The sequence below is a fragment of the Nilaparvata lugens genome, chromosome X, assembly GCF_014356525.2.
Source record: "Nilaparvata lugens isolate BPH chromosome X, ASM1435652v1, whole genome shotgun sequence".
Classification (NCBI taxonomy): domain Eukaryota; kingdom Metazoa; phylum Arthropoda; class Insecta; order Hemiptera; family Delphacidae; genus Nilaparvata; species Nilaparvata lugens.
The window spans coordinates 37,801,511-37,822,282 of record NC_052518.1 but is presented as its reverse complement, the minus strand read 5'-3'; the positions used below and the strand labels follow the sequence as shown (position 1 = coordinate 37,822,282).

Below are 20,772 nucleotides of genomic sequence, written 5' to 3'. Positions count from 1 at the left end.
CAATATGATTATTATCTATAGTTATTATATTACAAATTGCTTTTTCATATCATATACAGTTCAATAGTTATTTTCCTAATCTATATTATGTAAATTCATCTATAATTTTGCTGTATTGTAAGCTATTGTATATAAGTGTATAAGCCAGTATATATTGTAATCTACATAAATAAAGTACTCAATCAATCAATCAATCAATCTTCTTCTTAAAATCTAGCTCTAGTCAAGAAGTAGAGAGAAAGTCCAAGCCCAATATGATGTCCTCACTGATTTTCACTATCAGCACCTGATGTCTGAAACTGGCCCTACCAATCTCGAAAGTGGCCACCATCTCCCAATAGACACTAACATCCTTTCCTGTAGCAGTCCTTGAGCTCCAGGTTGTTGGTGATATGTTTTGTTGATAATTAAATGTTCCATAATTTATTATTGTCATAGTCACTTTTCCATGTATATAGAGAATCTTTGGTTCATCTGAACAAATTGCAATGACTGCTTTTCAACCTGGAGCCTCCTGCCTACAGGTTGATGGTCGCCCCTTTCCATCAACCCATTTTAGTTTTCCTGCTTCTTTTCAGACATTGACTTCTTCGAGCACTTGTTTCGAAGATGACCTCTCTCTCCACAACCCCAACACCTTATGCTCTTCTTCCCTGTCTTGAGCTTCTCCAAGATCCTCTCTATTATTTCCTCCATGAACTCATCATGATTATCTTCCACTGATACTGCTTGTACATGTACATGGCCCCTCACCGATTGTGTCACAGCTTCATATTCCAAAGTCTGAGTGAGTGCCTCACTGAGGGTCTGAGGACAAGCGAGTTCAACAGCTCGTTGAGTTTCTGCCTCACAGGAACGTCCAGGAATCTTTCAACTGCCAAGCTCTCATGAACTCCATCATCCACAGATGAGTAAGCATTCCTCACAAGGCAAGCTATGTTGATTTAAAATTCTTGAAGTGATTCATTTGGCTTCTGAACTCTGTTTTTCAATTGTGAACGGTACAGTTAATCTATGTGTTGGTGGCCAAATCTCATTTCCATGCACCTCAACAGTTCATCAATGTTTTGTCTGTCAGCCATTGAAATCGTCTGCAGTACTGCCAGTTCATCTCCACGAAGTGACAGGCTCAACACTACAGCCTTCACCACCGGTGTCCATCCATATAATATCTGCAGCTGTATAAAACGAGGCGCGGTAATCCTCCCATGACATTTTTCCATCAGAAGTTGATGATTAACTGTGCTGAGTTGGCATAACCATAGGCCCATTGTAGTTATTGACTGGGGTATCCTTCTCAAGGTGGATAGCAGGAGTATCATTCACTCTCAAGGTTGCCCTTGCCTCACAATTTTCATCAATTTGCAGTTCTTAAATCCTCTTCTCATATTTATCTTCCATGTTTTTGAGTTTAGTTTCAAAATCATCTTCCAAAATTTTATTCTTCTCTTGTAATTTCTCATCAAATTCACTTTCCAGAGATCCAAATTCACTTTCCAAAGGTAATCTATTTTCTTGCAATTTACTTTCCAACGATTCAAATTTTCTCACCATCAGGACTGCGGAATCTATTTCAAATAGCAACGTTTCTAGGTCCTCACCCTGAGTCAGTAATGCTTCCCGAAGATGATTCTGTACAAAAGATTTTGAGCCATTTGTATGTATCCAAATCACGCTCTTCGAGTTCTGCTTTCAATTGTCTCACTTTCAAACTTGTAAGTGTCACACCTTTCCCAAACATTTAAGATGAAGTTCCAAAAATTATTACAAAGTTCACTAATATTAACAGATCAATAGCGATTTTAGTAACCCTGAGATAAAAGACTTGAAGATTCAATCACTTGATTATTGAAATTCACACCAAGATATTATAATACCTGGAAATAAACGTTCACACATGGAGATAACAGTTTATAAGATCGCCTGAAGAATAATATCCACACTTCTGACACCAATGTTGTGGGTTTCAACACTGAATGAACACTCAAGGCAATTTATACTGAGTGAATTTATTACTTAAAACACTATAACGAGTACACTAATGAAACAACTATAAACTGATAACTACTCCATGAATTACATGGAATTAATCACAAGCTTATGTTTACTAGTATGAGAACTGTTTGAGAATAACTATCACTGGGAAAAAGATTACTTTTCAAACAACTACAAACGTTTATCATCACTCTAATATCTGTCACGATTATTATCACTAATCTGTCACAATGGGAAGGAACAAGTAATAGCACTGTAGTTTGTCATCTAACTCCCATCTGCAACATGCATCACTTTATAGATTCTGCAGAACCATCTAGAAGGCTGAGGATACAGTGCTCCAGAACTCCCAGAAGGGCCTGGAGGTTTGGTAATCCGACCAATCACAGTGATTCAAAGGTTCTGGAACACGCTTGTCATTGGTTGACGTCCCCCTGCACCAAAACCCAAATACACTGGGATGTTCTGGAAGCTCCCTGCTTCCCCGTATCAACCCTGCTTCTGCTTTGCTGTCCACCAGATACCCTTCACCACATCCCTCTAAAGGCTTCATTCATAATAATATCTATGTTATTGGAAGGCTCAGGAGATGGAATTGGCTTCCGAAATACTTGCAGACACACGATTCGCGAATTTTCTTTGACAACAGACAGCTTGAAACTCTGAGCTTCATTTTTTCTTTTTTTGCAGTTACAGCCAAATTTCTACATGGTGACAACCAATCTTCTTTTATCACCACTCCAATTGGTCACTGGTGACTTATTTTGAAGCTCTAATTTTCTGCCCGATGTTTTTGACTTGCTTCTGAATCAAAATGATCTGTTTGTTTTGCAGCTTCACAAATCGACATGAATCTTTCAAAGACACTGCATTTTTCACTTGAGTTTCAACAAGAACGCTTAGGGGAACAATACAATAATGAATCACTTTTATTGACTTCCTTTCTAAAACGTTGACTAGCAATTCTACCTCTCTTATATTTCACTAAATCACAGTGACTCTCTTCAATATCACAGTCACTCAGCTCACCTTCAGGACAGGAACAAGGATTCCTGTTCCCTCCTTTATTTGAACAAGGGTTGTCATAGCAATGTCTCAATCTTCCACCATGCTGGTAACCCTCCTCAAGAATCAAGTCCCCACTTTCACATCAATTCCTGTATGTAAAATATAAAATATAAAATATAAAATAAAATATAAAATATAAAATATAAAATATAAAATATAAAATATAAAATAAAATATAAAATATAAAATAAAATATAAAATATAAAATATAAAATATAAAATATAAAATATAAAATATAAAATATAAAATATAAAATATAAAATATAAAATATAAAATAAAATATAAAATATAAAATATAAAATATAAAAAAATATATATATTTATATGAAATATTAGTAATAACACTCCAGCGAATGTGATCCAAATTGAGTGTTCATTCCAATTATTATAACAAACTCAATTTTTTAGGACAGCTGATAATATTATTAATACAACATATGCTCAACTGCTCAACACTACACCATGGACTATAATTTTTCAGTATCTCATTCTATTGTTAGAAGAATTAAAATTACTGTTGAACTACATTACCTCATCAAAAAAGTTCTTTTATACTATTCTATTATAGATAACATTCTAGAAAATCAGGCAAATACTTTCCTGTGATGAATGGATAGCAGAATCAAATTTTGTATCAATGAGTTGAATAATATATCGGCAGTAAATTTGTTCATTATCATCCAATGAATTTCAGATACTACTACCATCCAGAGCAGAGTGAAATGTCAGTGTGTATCACAAATGCTAAACTCAATTATTCCTATGAATATGTTGGAAATGTATCGCGACTTGTAATCACTCCGTTGACAGAGCGTTGCAATCTAACGCTTATTGGTGCCTACAATCTTCACATGAACGTGGCTGCTGAGGGTCCAGCAAGTACTGGAAAAACAGAAAGCATCAAAGATCTTGCCAAAGCTATCGCCATTCATTGTCTCAATTTCAACTGTAATAGTCAACTTGATTATAAGTCTCTGAGTCAGGTAAAGTATCTATTCAGGAACTTTAGAAACTATGTCTAGTTATTAATTCATTACAATTTTGATACATATCAATTAGGAATCCTCTCTATCTTTCTAATGATTCATAACAAAACCTCGAATTCATTGGTGAATTATAGTGGCTCACAGTTCTAGATCGAGAAAACAACAAATGGAGTGGAACGGCGAGCTATGGTTGAGATATATATGATTGTATTGTAATTGAAAAGCAAATATGGATAATCTATTTCATAATTATCGAATAAACCATGGAGTGAGATGAGGGATCTAGTATCTCGTATTGATTTCAATGATTTTATTTGGAACTCTGTTCAAAGTGTATTTGATGGATAGTCCAAAGGACAATACACACACATACATATTTGATACAGATTAACAAAGAGAATGCATGCAAACAACAACAACAACAACAATACACAATAAAAAAATACAAAGAATAGTGGTGCAAAAAAGATGGTGGAGGATTGAAAGGCTTTTCCAACTATGGTTATCCATATATCAGGGAAACCTTCAATCCTTGAGAAGGTGAAAAAGGTATCAGGAGAAGTAAATGGGTGGAAATGAAAGAACGGTATAGGGGTACAGAAATAAGGAAAAGGATGAAAAAATGATAGGACAAGGTGGTGAAAAAAAGGTTTGGAAAATGAGATGAAATACAAAGGATTGCAGAATAAGCACACAAGTGAGAAGAGTACACTTTCTGAAAACATCTCATAGATACAAGTGAACTATTGCATTTGATCGAGCTGTTAGTATCCTGTTTTAAATTTTTAAATTATTTTCGCACATCCAATATTCTGTTCGGGGACTATATTATTGATCTTACTGCTTATGTACATATCAGTTTGTCTTCTGATTGTTTGTATGTTTGTATTATAAGTGAAATATTTTTTTGCTTTAGGTCTTAGGTTGTATAGATTGTTGGCAGTGTTATTTGTAGAAGGAATCAGTTTTATGCTTAATAATAAATTTTACAACACTCAGAATAATTGTCCAATTGTGAGAACATCGAATTCTTTTAAGTCAAATAGGTTGAGGAAAGTCTAGGTTTATTCAGAATAGTTTTGATTATTAATTTTTGGCATATCAAGAGTTCTTTCAAATGTGGATTATAACCGCGCCCCCTCCCCACACGGTTATCCCATATTGTATTATAGATTGAATCAGAGTAAATTTTACAATTTTTAGCTGACTCTGACTCAGAATTCTTCTTGCTTCATAGAATTTGAAGGAAAGGTATCCTATTCTTATGCAGATTACTTTTATGTGGATGTCCCATTTCAAATGCTCATCAATGATAACACCTGGATATTTAGTGCTACTGACTTATTCCATATCAGGACAATAATTACAGTCGATTGGGTTTTGATTGCAGTTCATGTGGACAATAAGTATTGAATCTTTAAAAATACTCAGGAATTGTATCTCAGGAATTGTTCTGTGACCGCTCTAAAACTAGTACGTGATTATTGCAATAAGGATTGCGAATCCAAGAGGCTTACTCTTAAATACTTCAGACTAGGGATCTATACAAAAAAGTTTCATAAGACATAATTGGAGGGAACTTGTGATGAATCCCATTTTCTGATTGGCCCTATTACACAAAAAGTCAATAATATGTCTGTTAAAAGAGAAATCCGAACTAAGAAGGACACCCAAGTCCTTGAAAGACTCTACCTCCTCCAACGGAACACCATCTACATAATATGAAGCTACCTGCCGTGTAGCTTCATATATAAACGATAAGTACTCACATTTTGCTATATCTATTTTTTGTTTATCACAGTGGCTCCATTTCACCATACTGCTAGGGGTGGTAAAAAACAGGTGGTATGGGGGGGTAGAGGTTCCTCGGTTTTTCCCAATAAATATTACATTTGAAAATGATAGTATGATATTATATGCTCCATTTTTTCTAGTCTCATACAATAAATTGTGGTTGGAGTATGAATACAAATTATTAGTAGTATTCAATCATGAAATATTTAGTTGATATAATAAGATTAGAAATATAAAGAGAGGCTCAAAAGTAGGAATACATTATGAGTTTTCGGACATGACATGTAACAGTGTGATAAGGCAATCTCCATAAAATCAACACTTTGTATCACCAAGCCGCGCCTCCTCAGGTGTGCTTATTCTTTGCTCAATCTGATGCACTATATTTTTATGAAAATTATCCATCAATCAGTATTCTATATCTCAATATGGACTTCCTATTTGCTAGTTGTACAGCAGTTCGCATTTTTAGATATAGTTGAATGCACCTTGCTGGGGAATTGAATGGTATATCTCCTTGCTGCTGATTTTCCCGTGCATATTCTAAATTTACAGCATTCCGAGTTCTACGACCCAAGTTTGGACGTCGTTCGCACCGCAGCATTATTTCATTCCATTCATTCATAGACAATAGATTCAATGCAGGTAAAAACAACAGGCATTCGCCCAAAACTGCTTTTAACCTCAATTTGGAATACACGGTCTAGAGGTTATGTAAATAATAACTTAATCCACACACTATTTTGAGTCCAAAAATGTATGTACTACAATATTTCTGGATTTATCAGATTAATTAATTTCAAAATATGAATAAAACCAAAATCTTCCTTCACAATCACAAAAAATATTAAAAATTTCACTTAAATCCACAAATTATACTCATGTTAAAATTTTGAACATGTTGAAATTATTATTAGAATTGAAATTCTGTGAATCAGTAGAAAGAAAGAACATGGAAAAACAGATCTACCGACGGCTGTTGGATGATGCAATGATTATAACAGCTGATTTTTATTTCTGTGTGAGGCCAGCTCACAAATCTTCTCCCATAAGAATTACATGTAAACTTTGAAGGACCGTAGGAAAGAGTTCTAAGTCGGATTATAAATTTGATAGACCAAAAACAATCCTTGATGCGGATTTTATATCATGTTAAAATTTCAACTCAATCGGTGCAGTACTTTTGGAGTTTTTGAAGCGTACACAAACCAACATAACATTTTTATATATATAGATTATTTTCTTTGATACTTTATTTTCAATTGATTATACTGATGCATAACTGTTAAATAATCATTTATCTCTTAAGTTTGATTTAATTTTACTGTCAATTTTTGTAAATGTTACCATAGGCAACAGCCTTATAACAATTATCAATAAATATATCTATCTATCTATCGATCTATGCCCTGCCATCCCTGAATTAAGGCTCTTGTTTGTTATTTATACACCAAGCAGTAAGCTTGGTCAAGTCCCCTTGAAGGCTGCGGCAGTCATCCGGAACCGAAATCTCCCTGAACAGTTTCCCATCATATGCATACAAATGGCAGGAAAAGCCACTAATTACAGTTGAAAGATCATCAATAAATGAGAGAAAGAGAAGTGGTCCAAGGTTGGAAGCTGAAGGTACCCCAGATGTAATCTACATTTGAATTTACTAGACTTTTTTTCACGTATTGCATTCTGGAATCCTAGTAACTATTTATAAGATTTGTCAGTCTACTGGAGCATTACTTTGAGTTTTTCAATCTATATTCTACGACTTATATGGCCGGTTTCCAAGCTCGGGATTTAGCTAAGTTCTAGACCTCAACTAGCTTTGAACTCTAGAGTCAGAAAATTGGCTTTCCGAGTCAGAGTGGTATCAGCATAGTCGAGGACTCAAATCGAACCTGGAGTATGAAGATCACGTTAGACCCTGGAGTTTATAATTTCGCTTTCTGAGTAAAGGGCTTTTAAGTCCAGGACTCGAATTAGATTCTCGCCTCTTTCCGAGTCAAGGATTTATAGAAAAATGTTGAGTCCAGAATTTAAAACAGAGTGATTTTGAACCCTCGACTGAGGTAGGTTTTGAAATTAAGTTCTGAACTTGAACTGAGCAAACATATCTCAGTTATTGTTTTGGAATAGATAGATAAATAGCCAAATAGTATATGATATAGTAGTATATATAATAGTAATATAAAGTAATATATAAAGTATATTATTTTTATATTATATATTTAAAGTAATATAATAGTATATATACAGATTGTTTCAGAAGTAGTGTCGAACATTTTAGGGTATTGTTACTGGATGATAGAAGACTACAAATGTAAAGTGTCTAAGTCTAAGCGGTTATCCTTATAGCTGCCATTTTGCTTTTCTCACTTAGGATTTTTCATCTCAAAAACGAAATGTTGTATTGGTTTGAAATTTGGCATTAATATTTTATGCTATGAAGACTCAAGTTTAAAAAAAAATTCGATGTACATATTAAAAATGGCAGCCATTTTGAATTTTAATGGTAAATTTCACGAAAACCGTTCACTTTACAGAAAATGTACAACAAACAAAAAGTTGGCAAATTTAATCGAGATCTCAAGATACCTTATTTATTGAGATTGGTCAAAGAATAACAGAGAAATTTTTTTTCCGTACTGCATGAATGCACAAGACGATAGTATCCGAAGATAATCTGAAAAACATTGTAAAATCAGCTGTGTGGCCATATGGAGCCATACATAGTTTCAAATCTTCATCTTGAATATAATTGGAATTGAAAATTGAATACTGATGTTTAAATGGTGGGAAATGGTCATGCATGCAGTACGAAAAGATCCAATTTCTTTGCTATTCTTTGACCAATCTTAATAATTAAGGAATCCTTGAAATCTTGATAAAATTTGCCAACTTTTTGTCTGTTGTAAATTTTCTGTTAAGTGAACAGTTTTCGTGAAATTTGCCATCAAAGATTTGAAATGGCCGCCATTTTCAATATGTAGGTACATAGAGAATTTTTCATTTTATTTTTTAAAGATGAGTCTTGATAGCATAAATATCCATGTCAAAACAACATTTCGCTCTTGGGATAAAAATTCCTAGGTGAAAAAAACAAAGTGGCAGCTATAAGGATAACCGCTGAGTTTTGAACACTTTAGATACGACATTTGTAGTCTCCTATCATCCAGGAACAATACCCTAAAATGTTCAACACTACTTCTGAAACACTCCATATAATAGTCTTGAAATGAGTAAATTATTTGGATTAGTGCATCTAAATTCATTATTATTTATAGTTTGCAAGTCTATTTTTGAATAAAGTTCTATCAGAATTATGCATAAAAAACTAACCATATTTCACAACTGTGACATAACCTGAAAAAAATCAAGGAAAATGATACAAGGATTTCCTTGGAATTTTATCTTCCAATGTGAATTTTATCAATCAATGTCACATTCAACATATTAATAATAATATCACAATAATAAACTATCATTCCAGTTTTCTCAAAACAAATACGTTTTCCAACTCAATAGCCCACAAAAAATTTCTATTTCAAAATCACTTGATCAATGATCAAAAATAATAGCATACGGAGAAATGGAAAGTTTATTCATTCATGTTCCAAAAGAGTAGATTTGTTAGGATAAATCGAAAGCGTTGAATCGAGTTTTGAAATCTATTCAAATACAACATCTACTTGTCTCCCATCATCATGTATCTGAATACTTCATTTTTGAAAACCATGAGGATGTCACTGCTGTGAAGCGTCCCATCAAGAATCCAAGTTGTTCACCAGCAACTCCTTTTAACTGCCTGCATAATTATAATTGAATGTAGAATCAATCCTTTTGGAAAACTTTGAGAAGCATCTCTGAATAGGAATGGGCCTATAAATATTTATTTCAGTTCTTTTGCCTGATTCAACAATAGGTGTGACTGGCTATCTTCAATTTGCAAAGGAATCGACCAGTCTTAATAGATAAATTGAATATGAATTTTCAAGGACTCACAAGTAATCCTGCAAAACCCTTGACAATGAAATTGCGTATTGAATCAGGGCACTCAGAACAGCTAGATTTCAGGCAATTAATGGCAAGCAGGATCTCGTCAGAGGAGTCAATTCAACACCCAACCCCGAACCTCAGACACCTCCGGACCGTTCTCATGTGCTCCAGCGGTGCTTGCGTATCGGCCTCATAAACTGACTCAAAATACCTGGCCAATCCATTAACAATAGCTGATCACTGTACTCATCCAATTTCAACATACGTGTAGTCTCTATATTTAGAGACTTTACTTCAATATGAGAAACAAAAAATACATGATACTTGGAATAATTCCTATTCTAATTCCCTTTCATCTGATATAGCAAAAAATGTGACAAACATTGATCATTCATATAACGATATAGAATCTTCCTCGAAATAAGAACCGCTGATACCTAAGGCTATTCAAATAATTCAATTCATTTGTGCTATAGTAAGATATATACTGGACTAAGTGAGATTTTAAACTTTAACATCAATGCTGACAATAACTCATAGTTAATCTCACCAGCAGTTATGTTTTGTTTGAGAAGGTTTGACATTCTCTTTTTCAATATCTTGCATCTTTCAACTTGAATGAAAAGTATACATTTTTCAGTTTTTCAAGGGAATAGCATCATGCGGATGTTGGGTTTGCTTTGATGACTTCAATCGAGTTGAGATACAGGTTCTCAGTGTAGTAGCTCAGCAAATGCATAGTATAATGCTGGCGATCAGAAATAATGCCAAAGTGCTCAACTTTGATTGTTGTGAGTTGAATTTGAATCCATCGTGCTTTGTATGTATCACTGTGAATCCTGGATATGTGGGTCGATGTGAACTTCCTGATAATCTCAAGGTAAATTCAGATTTTTGTACATGATTCTATTAAACAGAAATTAGATTTACTTGTCGTGATGAAAAAAACAGATTCAATTGAATTTATTATTTCTTAACGGGAAAGTTTTAAAGTTTCAATTATCATGAATGTTATTCCTTTTTGTCTTTTCACTTTTGCTTCATGAATTTATAAAAGTGTCTTTCTCGTTATTTTGGATTACTTTGTATAATATTCATCATACAATGAATACCCTACACTTAATAACTGGAGATTTAAAATAAGACAGATACTGTTATATGAAAAAGAACAATATCTTAAAGCTAAAGTATGTTTCCAGGTTCTTTTCAGAACTGTTGCTATGATGGTACCAGACTTCTCGTTGATTGGCAAAATTCTTCTAATGTCTTACGGGTTCCAAGAAGCGGAAATTCTCTCTGTGAAAGTAGTGACCACCTATAAACTTTTTTCAGAACAGCTATCAACGCAACCGCATTATGAATTTGGTAAGTTGATGAATTTAATTATGATTTCGAATTATACAGTGTGAAATTTTTATATAATTCGGCATTTCTGCACATATCAGCCTCCGAAATTCCCAATACTTATTTATTCATTCATTTGTGGATACAATTTTTTTCAAATCACATAAATATGATCAGGAACGATCAACAGACTTGGTCCAAAACTATTCTATTCTCAAATTCTGATAATGAATAACATTATATCGTGAATTATGTAACATACTATTGGCTTTTGTAACGGACGTGTGAAAAATCATTGCTTGATAAAAATAAGGCTTTAATAAATTCATAGCGTGAAGGTCCAAGTGAAACACAATATGTTGAAATCTTTTTGTGTAGTTGAGAAGTTGATATTGTGGTAATTATTCATATTGAATGAAAAAGACTAAGAAATTGTCAAAAAACCACTGATTTATTGATAATTAGAAAGACCGGTTTCGGTTATTACACCATTGTCAATCTCTGATAAACTAAAACTAAATACAAGAGCAGCAGAATTTATACTAGTAGGCGAGTACTGCTATTGGTCGAGGGCATGAACGCCTGCCATTGGCCTAGCTAGACAGTCTCCTCCCCCTCAACGGTGTGACAAGATGGCGGCTTAAGCAAAAGAATCGCCATGATTAAAAATAAAATTTACTATTAATTTATTATCAAGGCGATTCTGTTGCTTAAGCTGCCATTTGTCACACCGTTGAGGGGGAGGAGAGTGTCTAGCTAGGCCAATGGCAGGCGTTCATGCCCTCGACCAATAGCAGTACTCGCCTACTAGTATAAACTCAGCTATTGTATTTAGTTTTAGTTTATCAGAGATTGACAATGGTGTAATAACCGAAACCGGTCTTCCTGATAATCAATAAATCAGTGGTTTTTTGACAATTTCTTAGTCTTTTCCATTCAATGTTGGAATCTGTTCACAGGTCTCAGATCAATAAAAACTGTTATTCAAAACGCGGGTGACTTGAAGACAATACAATCCGATGTTGATGAACACCGCCTTATACTCCAGGCTCTTGTCGACATAGCTTTTCCCCAAGTTCTTGATGAGTATGATGCATCCATTTTTAGTGATATAATTTCAGACATGTTCTTATGTGAAGATGTACCTCACCATGAGTTCCGTGGAACACATATTGCAATCATTAAAAAGGTAATAAGCTATTTAAAAATTACTCAAACATAACACATCACCCAGAATACTGTTAAATGTAGCTTATACTCATTATGTTAAACCTTACTGTAAAACAAAAATTTTTTGATCAAAATCATTTTTCCTGAAAGAAAGGGGGGCAATGGCTCACCCCGCCACCAAGTATGGGCGAGTATAAACAACAAAGTTTGCGTTTCAGCAAACGATAGCGATCAAATGGAGTCAACTTGAAAAAATACGTCAATTTATCAATGAATGGGTTTTCAACGAGCTTCCCAAACATTCAGGAACTCTACTTCTTCTAGTTTTGTTAAGTGTCGAATTGAATTGAACTACAAAAACTCAAGGATTAGAATCTTGTCGTACGACATTCTTCGACGACTGTTTCTAAAATGACAAAAGTTCAATTTGAATTTTAAACTTACTATCAGTAGTGACGTTTCGACCTAGTGTAGGTCATCATCGGACTGAAGAAAACTTACTCTAATGTCTAATGGTAAGAGATGAACGTGGAGGAATAGGTGGCTATGATGTGGTGGGGGTTGATGGATGTGTTAGTAGAGCGGTAATTTTGATTTGTGAAGTATTTTGTCGAAGAGTGTGTGAAAGGACAAATTTATTTGACCATTCAGGAGACTGTTTAAGAACTGTTTTGTGTGGTTCTGAATTTCATATTTTCCAGTACATTAAATTACAACCCCACTAACGCATTCACCGTACCCCACCTAATCATCACCACCTATTCCTCAATCTTCATCTCTTACCATACATAACCTTAACATTAGAGTAAGTTTCTTCAGTCTGATTATGACATACACTACATCGAAAAGATCGTCACTACTAATTCGATCAATATTGATCTATCATCAGAACCAATCCTTCTCTCAATTCCGATTCAAAACAATTGAATTAAAAAAGCTTTCTCAAGGCAAACATAGCTATGAGAGTGGGGTTCGGTTTAACGGTTCAACAAAGCATTCCAAATTATCACATAATTTGCGGTTGCGTGCGGTTGGGGAAGTATCGACGTTTGCAGCCTCACCTGATAATCACTTGCTGAATTCGAAGTATCTATATTGAATTTAATGACTCACCACAGACATGTCATTGTCATGGGTGACTTCAATACAGATCTACTCGATTTAGCTTCAGTAAATACAGCACATTCTACTCTAATTTCAAATAGCTGTAATGAACAATTTCACCAATACATTCGACACACCACACAGCAACTGCAGAAACTTGGCTAGATGTGGTTGCTGTCACTGATGTGAATCTAGTTGCGAACCACGGTCAACTTTCGGCTCCTGGGCTCTCCAAACAAGACCTTGTGTTCTATGCCTACAGACTGCACCCGCCAAAACCAAAGCAGGAGTTCATCACATATAGGAATTATAGGTGCCTGGGTATGAGTGGTCTTATGTTTGATGCTGCCTCTATTCCTTTGCATGAAGTCATTCTCACAGATAATGTTGGGGATGGTCGACAGGTTTAACAGCTTTCTACTTCTCTTGTTTGACAGACGGAATGCTCCTATGGTTACTGAAAGAGTAAATAAAAAGTCTGCACCCTGGTTCAGCCAGGAAATTCATAGTTTACAGAAGATGAGAGACGCTGTTTTCCGTATAGCCAAACGCTCAAAATCTGCGGCCGATTGGGCAGAGTATAAGCAGCTTCGAAACAAACACAGCAGGAAATTAGTAATGCCAAGGTCAGGTTCTATGACCACTCTCTTTCTGGCAAGCAGACTACTAGAACGATATGGTCCAGATTGAAAAACTTGGTTATTGTGAAATCACATGTTCATCATAATATATACCTTTCAGTTAAGATGATTTCAATGATAACTTTACTGATAATTCAATCAACCTGTCCGGTGCTCATGAACACTTGAACAGGCTAAGAGCGGCGCCTCATGTGGCTCCTGCGCAGCAGCTCTCTTTTTCTCTTGTTACTGGAGCTGATGTAATGAGGATAATCATGGGGATGAGAAGTACTGCAGTTTGAGTCGATTGCATACCTATCAAATTCATCACAGATACTCTACCCTCCTCCTCGCCCATTCTTACAATGATTTTCAATAGATCTCTGGAATCAACCTTTTTTCTCAATTTGGAAATCAGCCTTAGTCTCACCATTATCAGATCTGAGGCCTATCAGTATTCCCCCAGCTCTGACTAAATGTTTCGAGAAACTCCTTCATCAGCAGTTTTTTGTTTTTCTAGAACGTTTTCATCCACTGTCTACCTTGCAGTCTTGGTTCCGCACATGTAACAGTACTGCCACTGATCTACTTGAAGTTGCTGAGGATATCAGGTCAGCTATGGATAGTAGTCAGGGTACTTTTCTATATATTCTGACACTATTTGATTAGTCAAAAACGCTTGACTGTGTTCATCGTCCCTTTCTCCTTCTGAAATTGAGAAATCTTGGTTTTGGAGAGGGTTGTGTGAAATGTATTGAGTCTTACTTGTCGAATCGCCAACAGTGTGTCAGGGACAAGAATATGGTTTCTTCATGGAGAAATATGTAACCTGACGAGTCCCCAAAGGCTCGGTTCTTGGGCCTCTTCTGTTCTTTCTCTACATCGATGACATCACAAAATGCATAGAACACTGCAAATTTAATCTGTATGCTGATGACCTTCAGATCTATCAACATTTATCTACAGGTGAGTCTGATATATGTGTCGAACGGATGAGTTTTGACATTGATGCTATTAGTAGCTGGGCATATAATCATGCATTGAGATTGAATGAAGGTAAGACACAGAGTATTATTGTAATTCATAACCGATTCAGAGCTCCGAATGTTCCAAGGTTGAGGTTGAATGGCGTTGAGTTGGAATATTCTGAGAGTGTTAAAAACCTTGGTCTTGTTATCTCTAAAACACTCTTATGGCTCAATCAGGTTGAGATTGTTTGCTGATTGATCAATTCTTTTTTAAGATATTGTGGAACATACAAACAGACGGACAGCGATTTTTGCCTTCTTGTGAGTCAAAAGTAAGAACTCGCTGTCGCTCGTTCAATCATGCTTTCAACATAATGGTATTAACACAACAAAGCCTGTAATAATTTTTTTTTTGATTCTTGGTAGAGGCAAAAGATTTTAAAATCCTTTTTCAATGTTCACTTATAGTATGAATAATATATGTGTGAAATTTCAAGTTTGTAGGCCTAATAGTGGTTTGGCTGTACTCCGAATAATAATATTTATTTGTCACTCTCCTTTCCATGCCAGTACAAAGAATACTATCCATCTTGAAAAAGTCACAAATACAAAATGAAGATTAGATCTTTATCTACAACTTCTTCCTCTCTCTCCTTTCTCTCAAAACTTACCTTTCCTAAAAATAAAAAAACTTTCTCGATTAGGATTTGCATTGGTGTCTCATCTCATGTGTTCAAAGCATCGTTTGATGAATTTCCTCATAAGATCTGAATATAAGCACTAAATACATATTTTTTGGATTCACGAGATAAATATTAAAAGGAAATATCATTTGTTAAGTGAGCCAATTTTCATAAATATTCAGATTCAGAAGAGACATTGACCATAAAGATATAGGCCTACGCTTCAACCGTGTGGGCTCTATTTTGTTATGGTAGCCTAGCTACCGACTGTACTTTACATATTATATAACAGCTTGTGTTTCTGACATTACAGTATGACAATTGGTATAATCGAACTACTGGGCTAATCGGAACATTCCGTCTCATTTAGCCCACGTCTCGATTATACCAGGTCCTGTGTCTCGATCATACACCAGGCCCTGTGTTTCGATTAGACCAGGTATCGTTTAGAGGACCTGGTATAATCGAACTACTGGGTTAGTGCTTCGATTAACCCAATAGTTCGATTATACCATGTCCTGTGTCTCGATAAGATCAGGTCTCGTTTATACAACCTGTTATAACCGAACTACTGGGTTTATCGAAATATTCTTCCTCGATTAACCTAGTAGTTCGATTATACCAGGTCCTGGTCCAATCGGGAAAGTCCGACCTAGTGTAATTGAACACCTGGACTAATCGAGAATCTGGGATAATCGAACACCTGGACTGATCGAAATGCACCTAAAGCACCTAACAGCAATTAGTTTCATAGAACATCCAGATTCATGGTACTAGAAAGAGTTTGAATTGTGATTCAACTTGATATACGTTCTGTTTAACCAAATATAGATCCCGCTCTCAAACCAATGCTTACCTCAAGAAAATTATCGAATTCAATAATAATTGTTTGAATATTTTATATGTACTTTTGTTTCATTGTTCAAATTTTATTAATAATATTATACTGCAAAAGAATTCACATTCAGTGCACATCATCACATAATATGAATTTACATATATTTTTATTCCGATTATTTTTTATGTTTATTCCAATCTATTTTTCATGTTTTTACTAGAATAAATAATTATTTGGTATTGAGTTTTTGATCAATGATTCTGTTACTGATTATCCTGGAAACTATTAGGCCTGCAGCTTTCAACGTGTTCAAGCATCAGATAATTTTGTGAAGAAGACTCTTCAAACATATCAGATGATGAATGTTAGACACGGATTGGTATTAGTTGGACAACCTTTTTGTGGAAAAACTACCATCTTACATGTGAGTAATGAATTTATTTTCACATTTTCAATCTCTAAATAGTATTCGTTATCAATAAATTACTGCCGGCTAGGTTAAGCGAGACGAGGCGTTGCACACTTATTCCAGTCTGCTTGCACTACCGTACGGGTTCGAATCTCGCCTTTAGTCATGAACGTTCGACAAACTCCATATTATTACCCATTCACAAGCTAGAAGCTTATGTGGGGGTCTTCCTGAATGGGATAATTATTCAAACACTTTGTATTTCAAAAGCGACGAAGTATGCCTCAGTAGTTCTTCAATGGTTAAAAGTGACTTAATTCGATACCATTGATTATTTTCAAGTTGATTATTTACAAATTATTCATACCCATGATCTAGCTGGAAGCTCATGTGGGGATCTTCCTGAATAGAGAACATTGTTATTTGGAAACACTTTGTATTTTGAAAGTGACGAAGCGACATTTGAATATGCCTCAGTATTTATTCAATGGTTGAAAGTGACTTAATTTGATACCATTGATTATTTTCAAGTTGAGCTGTAAATTGACCAATTGTTATGTGCTGCACGAACAACTCGTTACTATTGAATTGAATGAGTCATCACAACGACGTATTAAGCCTATATTGAAATTGAGGCAATAAAGTATTTTTAATAAATGGCAGTAGAATAAAATTCTCATCCGGCTTGTAAAGTGACAATCAAAACTAACTTTTGGTCCATCATATCCCATAATCAAACCTAACTTCCGGTTGTCGATAAGCCCTGTCGGAATCCCCCCCACCAAACTTCTAAGTTCTAAGATTCCAACTTCTAAGTTTCATTATTTGAAACTATGAAGAGATTCATAGTTGGAAATCACTTCACTTTCCTTCAATGGAGACAGATTCAACAACTCCCACTCAATCATACAACTAACTACTCACTATCTATCATCTATGCCAATATCCTGGCAATAATTTGATACTATTTCCCTTGTATTTTTGTTAGAATATTGTTATTACACAAATAGTCTTTTGAAGAAGTTAATTTATTTGGTAACCTTCATGTTACAATAATTTATTTTATATCTTGCTATAGAGTTATCTATCTTAAAGATATCATCAGATATCTTCCGTTCGATATGTGCGCTAACTAGGAACTGACTACTCAATCCAAAGTTACCTCTCACTACAGTTATGCTGCATCAACAATAATAGAATGAGGAGTGCTATATAATTCCTTCATTCCTAAGAAGAGCTCTGGGTTTAGGGTTGTTAACACTGTTTACATTGGTTTAGACTTTTCTGCTCAGATAACAATATAATTAACATTAGGATAAGAACTACATACAAATTAACTACCAAAGAATGTATGGTTCTGGTGAAAATACTCTCTTTCCATATAAGGGTGCAGTGGGCCTACTTGTTAACATCCATCCAAATAAAATTATGATGTTCTAGATTGATATTGTAAACTCTGGTTCCTGGTTCTCTCTCATCCTATTGATAACGTGGTCTGAATTCAATAACTCTTGTTCATATTTTGATTCAGACAAATGATTGAGTAATTTACCATTATAATGGAACGTATTGTTGTTGCTATTGATTGAATTAACTCCTTCCACATATTCTGTTATTTTTTTCTAATTGCTTGTAATTTTTTTAAATTTCTTCATTTGGAAAGATGCACAGATAGGTAGCTATTTAGTTCTGGAATACATTTTTAAATACTATTCACTACCTATATAATCTTACTATACTTACAGTTTGATGTAGTTCCTAATCCAATCATTTCTTTTCCACATTCAAAACTGGTTATGCTACTAATGTTCTATAGAACAAATGAAATTCGAAATTGTTTTTCTGGTAGATTCACTAGTTATACCTTCAATATTTCTCTCTTAATATGATAATTATTTTTCGACTTGATTAACTATCTGACCTCAGGTAAAACAGTTACATATTGATTTCAAAACATATTATGTACAGAGAACAATTTTTATCAGTTATAATTTGATTCATCTACGATTGCTAAGAGTAGGATGGGTTTGGGACTTTGAGGAAGCTTTTTTGCTCAAAATCCCCCTCCCCCACTCCACCTCTCACATCCCACCACCCCCAACCACCCCCCTCACCAAACAGGGTGGGGGGTGTTCTAAAAATAGATTTTACCCCTCCCACACCTCTCTACCACTCCTCTCACACTCTCTCCCTCTCTCTCTCTCACCCTCTCCCTCTATCACCCTCTCTCTCTCTAATCTTATCTAATCTAATCTAATCTTAACTAATCTCCCTCTCTCTCTCTCCCCCTCTCCCAGTGAGAACGAGGGGGGGGGGATGAAGAAGGAGAGAGAGATATCTCTCTCTCTCAAATAGATTCTCCCTTCCCCTTCTACAGTATTGATGAGGGGGGTGGATATCAAGTGAGGGAAAAAATAATTTCCCTTTGAGGTAAAAATTCTCTCTCTCTCTCTCTACATGTAATGCTATACTGACAGATTAAAGTGAATTGAGAAACTCCCTGTCTCACTCTCTCTCTCTCTATCACTCTCTCTCTATCTCTCTCTCTCTCCACATCTATTGCTTGATAATCTATTGCTATACTGTCAGATTAAAGTGAATCCTCATCTCTACAATAATCTAAGTTCTATAATATCCATATTATGCTTGGTTTCCAACTGACAGTCAAGAGTTCAATCAAACTGTTTATCAGTATTATGCATGTGTAAAAAATTGAGCTCTTCTGCTGTACAAGCATCCCAGTCGTTATTGTTAAAGTGTTTTCTCCGACAATATGTAAGTATAATTGTAATGAACTAGCATATCTGAAAATACTCACATATTCTCAGACCTATTTCACTCGGGGCAGGGTATCTTAATACTCAACGTCTATAGTTACCATGAAACTCTCTTAAGAATATGCGATTCCCACTCACATTCAATTCCCATGAACAAGGATTGAAACTTCCGATGTTATCCTCATTCAAAACCACTGAATATTCTTTTGATAACTTAATAGTGTGTTTGAAGTCACCTTCACTATCAATATCAATAATTTTAAGGAGAATTTTGCCATTATCAGCAAATGTTACCTTTGTTACTACAAATCAATCAAAAGGATAAAATTCATAACTCCAATCGGCTAGTGGATTTGCTTTCACAGAGAACTCATTGAAACTTCTCCAATCAAAATAGTGAGACATTGTGAACTTGTCAGCTCGACTGTTTAGAGAGAAGTGACGCATGTGCTACGCTCCCCTCTTGGTGAATGTTTCACCAGAGAAATGACGGCTGTGCTATGCCCCCCTGTGGGTGAATGTTTCCTCCTTCCCAAATTCTATAGATAAGAGTGTATGCCTTCATATAACTCCTACATAAAACTGTTACATTCAATCATAGACACATGAAAAAATGTATAGTCTGATTTATCATCTTGAAGTAGCATGTGTTTGTGTTAGCAAGAAAACCGTTAAAGTTCACTGTACTTCAAATTTCTCCCTCATATGCCAAGTGTTATCCTTTCACAAGATTTTATGTTTTTGGAGACAATACAAAGCCTTTGTATTGGGCTAGGCCCATTTTTGTTGTTATCATTTCCGCAACCTGATTTTCGGAAAGGTTATGTTGCTTATCTTCTATCCAATTCATATTAAAACTAATGTGTGCATACCCACTGACGATATCATAAGCTATCTTAGGGATGAATAAATTAAGATAATCTATGAATGCAGCTGAACATTGCAGTCTCATAACAGACCCCTCTTCCAAATTTTCAATTGCCTCAGCTATTTCATCATGAACGCTTTTCACAGCGACTTCCAT

At 35.0% G+C, this 20,772-nt stretch overlaps 1 protein-coding gene across 1 annotated transcript in view; it reads left to right on the top strand.

Moving 5' to 3' along the window:
* The window catches only part of LOC120354999 (dynein heavy chain 7, axonemal-like), a 714,404-nt gene that overhangs the window by 14,312 nt on the left and 679,320 nt on the right, over positions 1-20,772 (top strand). Inside the window, exons 2-6 of the mRNA XM_039443223.1 lie at positions 3,760-4,048; positions 10,476-10,715; positions 11,035-11,200; positions 12,139-12,368; positions 16,852-16,986. Coding sequence (XP_039299157.1) covers positions 3,760-4,048; positions 10,476-10,715; positions 11,035-11,200; positions 12,139-12,368; positions 16,852-16,986 — 1,060 coding nt within the window. The remainder of the gene's footprint in view (positions 1-3,759; positions 4,049-10,475; positions 10,716-11,034; positions 11,201-12,138; positions 12,369-16,851; positions 16,987-20,772) is intronic.